The following is an 8771-nucleotide window of genomic DNA, read 5'->3' as shown; positions in this document are numbered from 1 at the left end:
TGATATCTGAGTTTTAAAAGAACCCTAGGCCGGGCGCGGTGGCTCAAGCCTGTAATCCCAGCACTTTGGGAGGCCGAGACGGGCGGATCACGAGGTCAGGAGATTGAGGCCATCCTGGCTAACATGGTGAAACCCCGTCTCTACTAAAAAATACAAAAAACTAGCTGGGCGTGGTGGCGAGTGTCTGTAGTCCCAGCTACACGGGAGGCTGAGGCAGGAGAATGGCGTAAACCTGGGAGGCGGAGCTTGCAGTGAGCTGAGATCTGGCCACTGCACTCCAGCCTGGGCCACAGAGCAAGACTCCATCTCAAAAAAAAAATAAAATAAAATAAAAAAATAAAAGAACCCTAGATGATTTTTATGATTAGACCTGTATATGAGTAGGCAGCTTTTTGAAATAATGTCATTCAATTCAGCATAACATGGAGTAACTGAAACTACCAAAACTTAAGAAATTAAACAATGTATTAATATAACTTGAATGGTTCTAAATTTTTTTAAATCCCATACTTTAAGCTGCAGCATTTTAGCATCACTCTTTTGCCCATAGCTTTGTTTGATTCTTAGCACTTAGAGCAGGAGAACCTCCCCTGCCCCACTTTGCAATTTCTCATGGCTGTAGGCTTGCCAGCAGCTGGTTCCAAATAATTCAGATCTCTACTTCAGCTTATGCTTTGAAGATAAAATTTAAGAGAAACAAAAGGTTTGAAATTGTGTTTCATAAAATATTTCTTGAAGAGATTTCAAGAGAAAATCACTTGTAAGGAAATTCTTTCCTTAATCTTATTCTTATTTCTTTTAACCAATAAGTACCTTCTTACTTAAGGGGGTTATTGATAGCATCTAACAAGATTGTGTGTGTGTGTGTGTGTGTGTGTGTGTGTGTGTGTGTGTGTGTGTGAAAGAACTTTGTCAACTGAAAAGCGCTAGAGAAACGCAAAGTGGCATGACTTTCATTACAACAGAGTATTAGCCAATGGGCTTAGCCCCAAAATGATAAATTAATCTTAAACATACCATTGGAGTAGGAACAGAGTGAAAAGTTCTGCTCACATCCCTTATGATTTAGCTGATGTGATGAGAAGCATGGAAAGAGCCAAGCTACACCACAGAAGGCTTGGATAAGAGGGGGAAATTTAACCCAGGTAAGGACAACTATAGGGTTTAGAGGAAACATTAAACACCATCAACCCTGAATGTCTTGTTAACCTCTGATATATCAGATCATCAGGGAGTAGGTAGAGCCTCCCGAGTAGCTGGATTTACAGGCGGGCGCCACCACGCCCAGCTGATTTTCGTATTTTTAGTAGAGACAGGGTTTCACCATGTTGGCCAGGCTGCTCTTGAACGCCTGACCTCAAGTGATCTGCCTGCCTCAGCCTCCCAAAGTGTTGGGATTACAGGAGTGAGCCACCACACTCGGCCAAGTGTGGATGATTTGGCTCACCCTGTCTAAAAAATTTTAAGGTTATAAGCCCTGGAGCATTTTATATAAAAATAATTATTGACGTGAATACAGAAGAGAACATCCACATATATTTCCATTTTTTGTTTGAAGTTAAAGCTGACAACAGTCAGAATGCATGACTCTCTTGGGCTGCTGATTTCAAGCTTGCAACTGTTTCCTAGTAATGTGGGGGGCCTGTGCCAAGTCATTGAAGGTTATTGCTGGTAGGTTTCTCCCTAGACAGGAAATAGTTCATTGGAGCTTTAGTGCAGAAACCAACACAGGTAGGTAAAAATGTTTTTATAATTGCCACTAGGAAAAAGAGAGGGCCCAGGGGGTACTCTTCTGCCCAAGGGAACCTCTCCCTGGTTATAACCTAATTTGTTGTGTGTATGTGGACCAGATGGGTGGAATTAAACCTCTAAGGTATTGTGGTTAGATTGCTAAGGTATTGTGGTTAGATGTGAAAATGACCAGCGATTCCAAGAAATGTAAGAAATTCTCTTTGTCTTTCAAAGGACCATTCTCTTGTGGTTCAAATGTGGGCTTTTGAAACAGAAACAATAACGTCTGTGGCTATAAGGTGGGGTCTGTTTCCCTCTTTTCTCTATTGGGGTGTACATGAAGGTGTTGAAATTGTTGGCTTCATGTTTGTGTTTTGATAAAGATGGCTCTAAGGTAGTAGGATAGGGGACTAGAAGCTAACTAGTCATTGAAGAAGATCCTTGTTTTCCACAGAACAGTCTACCCTGGAGAACTGGCTGTTCCAACCTTCCTGTTACACTCATTCAGAGCATTCATACATCTCTCTGTCGATGGTGCAATAAAATAGACTATGGAAAAATCTCAGGAGGCTTCCTAAGTAGTTGAAAGGAGGCCGGGCAAAAAAGTTGTAGCATAGGCAAGAGGAAGGTACAACTAACTAAAATGAACTTCGAAATGTGAGAAATAAATGCAAGCATCATCTGAAATTATTCCCTTAAGTCAGCTCTAACAGTTTCTTATCAATAGATAAGGATAGGAGCTGAATTATCTTGAAACTGTGATACAGTGGTCAGAAAGTTAAGAAGATAACCCCTCTCCTACACCTTTGGCACAAAACCAGGGCATATCTATACCTGGAACATAATGTGTTGTACTGTTTGTTGAGCTTCAAGAAAAGTCTAACGAGGTTAGAAGCAGTTAATAGAAGGACATCTGAAAAGATCAAGGAGATTAGGTGTTCCCTATTCCTTTCATGAGGAGATACTGAAATGGCAGAATTCTGCAGCGAACATCCAATGAGAGATGGTGATTAACAAGCCGAGGGGATAGGCCTCAGAAGAAACCAGACCTCCCCACACTTTGATCTCTGACTTTGGCCTTCAGAACTTTGAGAAAATAAGCTTCTGTTGTTTAAACTACCCAGTTTGCAGTATTTTGTTATGGCAGCTCTAGCTGAGTAACACACATGAGAATACATATGATCAAATGATTGAAAATTATTAAGGGTCTAGAAAAGAATGGGATCATCTCAGAACACCTCTAGGTCAGGTCTTCTTAAAGCAAGGTCTGCATACTACTTGCATCAGAATCACCTATGATACTTTTCAAAAAGCAGGTTCTCAGGTCCAGTGGACCTGAATTATTAAAATGTTCTGGTATGATGCCTAACAATCTGTCTCTTTGGTAGACACTTCAAGTGTTGTTTTTGTACACTAAAGAGCCAGAGGTCCTGCCCAACCTCTGGCTCTTTTCTGAGCCTGAAAATGAATTCTGGGCCTGGTACTAATTGCATTTCATCAAGTGCTGCTGTGTCTGGTCCTCTGGCAGATGGTCCCTGATCCAGGAATCACGTGTAAATCCCATTGTAGGTTATCTCTCTCCAGGTGTCAGCCAACGTTTATGCAGCATGTGGGAAAACTGAATGGGATGGACCAGATGGAATCCTTAGCGTTTATTCTTGATTCTGGAAATAAATATGTGCCTCACCTATCTTACTTAAGACTATGATGACATATTTTGAACAATAAAGTATATATATTATCTCTTTCATGAGATTTATTTAAAGATCTTACTTACTACCTTGTCAATAGAGAATGCAAGGAATAGAATGGGGCGTATCTTTCCTTCACCTGTGGACCTAAGAGGAACTGAAATTAGAGAAAGTTGAGAGTCCACAGCAAACTCTGTGATGAACATTTTCAAAGCAGGCAGAATACGTGGCATTCTGATTCAAATATGGCAGTTCCCTAAGGAGTGTAAAATCTGCCTGCCCCTATCCCCTCCATTTACAAATGTGCTTAAGGGACATAAGGTTTTATAAACAGGGTTTTTAAAAACTGAAATTTAGGCAGATCATTTAAGAATGTTCAAGGGGTAGGTCAATGGACTATTTCTTTATTTTATTTCGGGTGGTCCAGCCTTTGAACCAGAATGCAGCTGTAGTATCCCAAGTGACAGGGTCTGCCAAGGAGTTCCCATGTCCACCGTTTTTTGCGGTTTAGGTTTTTCTTTTTTATTGGTGGGGCGGGGGGCGGATGAGTACTTACTTAATGCTAGGCACTTGGCTGTTTTTTCCTTCTTGACTAGCCAGATTTCAGTTTCTCTGTGTTGGCTATTCATTCCCACTGAATTTCTTGGTGGGGTGGTGGGGGCGGGGGCGATGAATGGGAAAGTGGAATTGCCATTAATGTTGCAGCTGCTTTCCTGAAACAAGACTTTTGACCCTAAAAAGAATGAATTTGAAACTCTAGACAATAATACTCTGAAGAGGTTAAGAAGAAAAGCCATGAGTGCAACTGGTTTTCATTAAGAATGATCAAGAGGACATTTAGTCTTCAAGGAGACAGGTTCCTAGTTTGGGCAGAGAAGAGAGCCCTAACAATAAAACGCGGCCGTGTTGGCTGAAAGGGGGCTCTCAACTGAAACCAAGGCACTCCTGGGGTGTGAGGATGGGTGTTCGTTCCCAGACCTTTCCGAGCGGCCTTTTCCCTCAGTATGTTCTGGACTCATTGAGGTCCTGGCCGAGCATCCAGGTAGCCCCGAGGGCCCCGACTCCCTGGCGAAGGGGTAGGGGGCGCGGGCCAGGCGAGGCAAGCGGGCCAGGCAGCGGCGGCCGCGCTTTCCTTAGAGGGCGCTGTGGGGGCCGCTCCGCCGCAGTCCCGACTCCCGCCGCTTCCTCCCGCCGCCCCTCCCCGCCAGTCCCGGCGAACGCGGCCGGGCCCTTGGGAACCGAGTCTCGGCGCCACCGGGGAACGGCCGCGGGCCGCGCCACAGCCGGAGCGGGGCAGGGCCCCGCCGCCGCCTTCTTCCGCCGGCTCCGCCGCCGGCCATGCATTCTTCCGGCTCCTGTGACTCCCAAAGTCCCGGCCGGGGCCCGGCCAGCCCGAGGTAACCCCCGGCTCGGCGGTCGCAGGCCCCGGAGCGGCAGCGGTGCCGGGCCAGGGGAGGCGCTGGGGGCGGGAAAAGGGGTGTCGCCGTCGCGTGGCCCGGGCAGGCGGCAGCGGCCTGAGGGACGAGGGCGCGGTAGGCCCCGGGGAGGAGGCGGGGGCGCGGGGCATCCGCCCGCCTCTCCGGGACCCGCCCCGGTGACAGGTCCGGCCTCTGAGTCCCCGCCGTCCCTCTGTCCGCAGGCAGTCGCGAGGGGAGTAGGGCGCCAGCGCGCCCGCTCGCGCCGCGCCTCGGGCCGCCTGGGTCGCCGCCGCGTCCATGACCGCGACCCCTCGGCGGGGGACACCCGCCCCCGCGCTCCGCAGCCGCCCGCCGTCCGCGCCCGCCGAGGTGAGCCCAGCGCGCGGGCCGCGCCCGCCGCCACGACCCTTCCACATCCGCGGAAACCGCTGCAGGCTCCACCGGCCCCCGGCGCTGCGGTCGCCTCTTCTCTGCTCCTTTCATCATCCCTCGCTTCCCTGCCCTCTGGTCGGAGATCTCATTCTCTTCATCCCCAGTTCCTTGGCTTTTACCTCTTTCTGGCTTTTGCTCCCCTCCCCCTACTCCTGTCCTTCCTCTTTTTCGCCTTGTAACCCCCTACTTTCTTCCTCTCACCTTTTAAGCTTTTTTTGTAGGCCCCCCCCATTTTTTTCTTTAAAAAAAAAAAAAAAGGAAAACAAAAACCCTATTGCTACAAATGAGAATTTTGAGGGTAACTCTTCGCTAGAGCCAGAGACCTTTTAAAGGACTGCATCAGTGTGCAGGAATGGTGGTGGTGAGGAGACCGAGGTCCTCAGTATTTGGGAAATCTGATCGAGAGGACTCTGTTTCGGTCATGTCACTCGTGTCTTCAGTTTGGATATCCTGAGGGTGTCTGAAGCGAGTGGATCTATTTTTCTAAGTCCAATAGACGACCGCAGTGAGACACAGTGCGGGGACGGTCACCAATTACTGAATGGGAATTGTGTTATCATTTGCTAAATATATTGTGACATACTCCGTGCCTCGGTGAACAGCTCCCTTGACCTTGTGCGGCTTCTCCTCCCTAGCTCTCTGTCCCCCTCTGGAATTTCCCCTGAGAGATCACCGAGGTCCTACACCCGGAAAGCCTCGACCCTCGCTTTTTTATTTTGTGCTGGGGGCAATTTCTATGTTGGTGACTGTTTAGATATGTTTCATGCATTTTCCTTTTTAAGTGAATTTTTCTTTCACCCCAGAAAGACAGGACGGAGTCCAATGTGAGAATGGCTATGACTTTGGAAGAAGCTCCGTGGCTGGGCTGGCTCTTGGTGAAAGCACTGATGAGGTTTGCCTTCATGGTCGTCAACAACCTGGTTGCTATTCCATCCTACATCTGCTATGTAATTATACTTCAGCCCCTTCGAGTGCTGGACAGTAAGCGGTTCTGGTATATCGAAGGAATCATGTATAAATGGCTTTTAGGAATGGTGGCTTCCTGGGGATGGTATGCTGGATATACAGGTAAGAGTGAGAACACTTTTGTTTAATGCATAAGAAAAGATTTGTCAGGAGCCATGATTAAATATATATTACACTTTGGGTTGAGGATGCTTTCATGTCTTCACTGTTGAAAAAAAATAAAAAGAAAACAGTTCTATTGGGTTTCTCTTCAGAATCTCAGGAAGACTGATGTTTTCAGAAGTATAATTTCACAATTGTGTACTGGTAAATTTCAAAATGTTTTTACTGTGATTGACATACATTGATGAAAACTGGTCTGCAAAAGCTCTGGTAGAGGAATAGTGCATTGCATAGGACTCGAGAACTTATAAAATGAAGATGTAAGATATTTCATCTATTTCATGGAGGATGCCCTTGGAAATGTAGAAAAATGATGGAACCATATTTGTGCTAAGATAGTTTAATAAGTTTCTTCATCATTTAATGTGATATTGTACTGTTACCATTTTGAGCAAGCAAAATGGCTTTCTTTTCTCTTATGTATGTTTTGTTTACTAGAATCTATATTTTATCTCATAAATCTGAGAGTATTAAATATAAAAAATAAAGTTAACTTTGTTAAGCTAATTTATCTTCTGAGTGTCTTTAAATAGATTGTGATTTCTGCCTTTAAATTGCATTTGGGGAAGCAAGAGTAACACTATTCAGAAGTGGACTTTTATAGAACTAAATGAGAAGTGTTTATTTTCTGAGGTAAACCTTGTATGCTTTGAGAACTTATGCCCTTGCTGTGAAAATTCTGTATCGTTTATTGTATTTATTTGATTTTTTTCCCTTAAGAATTAAGATAACGAAAAAAATCATAGAGGTTTTTTGCACTTGTCAGATGTGGAGGCTTTTAGCACAGAAATTTCTACCAGGCAGGCTCCTTGGAGATCATGCAGATGCTGTGGTCAGTGGAGGCTGTAGTTCATAGCTTGGCAGAGTGAGGAGGGGTACTCCCAGGGTCAAGCAGTATGGCAGTTCTCCATTTGAAATTCTGTCTTCCTCTTTCCTACCCAGGCTGCACCTGCACGTTTTATCCACACACACAAGAGAAGGACTGATAGTGTACAGCTTTTGTGGAGTCTGACAGACTCTTGCTATGTCTGAGTGCTCTCAGTTGCCCCAGATGAAACCTTTTCTCCTTCCAGCAGTGCCATTTATTATTATGCAAGAGCTAAAGCCCCTGGGATAGTGTATGCATTGCTTCCTTGTCATCTGTCTTGTTGAGATTCTAGTGCTTTTTGGATATAGTAGGTGAGCTTCTAGCCCTTTTTTACGACTTGGTGGTAGCAATAGCAGTGATAGAGAAAAAATGAAGTTCTAGTCTATGGTGCTGAATTCTTACCTGAATTGCACTGCCGTCTTAGAGTTGCTTGGCTTGGTATAGTTTGAGCGTTCCCAAATATATGTTATATGGTACTAGTGGCTTTATTCTTGTATAGTATGTTTAAGTTTGCTTGTTTTAAATTAGCTTATAGTATTTTCAGAAACGTGTTCTAGAAGTTCATTCTGCTAAACAATGAAATTACTGAAATGTTTGTGCTTGTGTATAGTGTATTTAAATGTTAGCATGATGGGAAGGTAAAATTAATTTGGCATTGACCTTGAGATTAGGAGTGCAGTGGCGCTGCTTAAAGTCAAAGTTAGTTATCCTATGGCCATAGCATTTTTAAGCATGTATTTTTAAGCATGTTTTCTTGGGGTGTCTCTTCCTTGCTGACTATAGAACTATGTAATTTCTTTTGCCACCTGCTTGGAATGTGGTCTTGGCATGATCTGCATATTTTAGTCTCTCTGAAGCATCTGCTCTTCTTCAGGCTACTGAATTTTGACAATTTGATCAGTTTGTCTCATTTAAATATAGACTGTTTTAATATATGTATTTTAAAAGGTTTTCCTATAGGTAGAATACTTGATTTCAGAGGGCCTGGTCATAGTCTGATCATAACAGAAAATAATCAAGAAGTCAAACAAATATAGGAATGAATTTGGTTGAAAACCTCAGCTGAGTTTAAAGAAGCACATCTGAGCAGAGGTTGATGAACAGGTATACCCATAAAATAATCTCAGGGGTTATATTAGCCTTTCTTTAGATAATATATTTCACTTCTTCCCTTTACATCAATAGGAGGGTGGGCTTGTGAAGTTCTTTTTTCCCTATGCCCAAGTTTCACAGATGGAAAATTGAACATTGCCAAAGGAATTCTGCTCAGCAGATTAAGTATGTTCATGTTTTAGAATAAAAATTGCCAAAACTTTGTTGTAAAACCACTTGTGAGGAAACCTTAAATACTAATTAAGAAGCTAAAAATTGAATATTGGTATATTGGTATAGAATATATATATATTTTTTCCAAATTGTGACTTTCAGTGTAATATGAGTGAATTATTCAGCTCTGCTGATGAGGACTTATGCTGATTATCTAACCTACACAGCCCCATATAG

The 8771-nt window shown here is 44.1% G+C and overlaps 1 protein-coding gene across 6 annotated transcripts in view; it reads left to right on the top strand.

Moving 5' to 3' along the window:
• The first annotated feature begins 4555 nt into the window (after nucleotides 1-4555).
• The window catches only part of LPGAT1 (lysophosphatidylglycerol acyltransferase 1), a 94714-nt gene continuing 90498 nt past the window's right edge, over nucleotides 4556-8771 (top strand). For 2 of the 6 annotated variants that reach the window (XR_002729919.3, XM_023203811.3), the window contains exons 1-2: nucleotides 4949-5209; nucleotides 6076-6340. Coding sequence is in view for 5 of the 6 variants with exons in the window: in XM_023203811.3 (XP_023059579.1) it covers nucleotides 5138-5209; nucleotides 6076-6340 (337 nt within the window). In the remaining variant the exon portion in view is untranslated. Of the gene's footprint in view, nucleotides 4820-4945; nucleotides 5210-6075; nucleotides 6341-8771 lie in introns of those variants that run through there. The other 4 variants (XM_023203812.2, XM_023203814.3, XM_023203813.3 and 1 more) reach the window with 4 other exon arrangements.

Source organism: Piliocolobus tephrosceles, chromosome 1 (genome assembly GCF_002776525.5).
Source record: "Piliocolobus tephrosceles isolate RC106 chromosome 1, ASM277652v3, whole genome shotgun sequence".
NCBI lineage: Eukaryota > Metazoa > Chordata > Mammalia > Primates > Cercopithecidae > Piliocolobus > Piliocolobus tephrosceles.
This window is presented reverse-complemented; position numbering and strand designations above follow the sequence as displayed.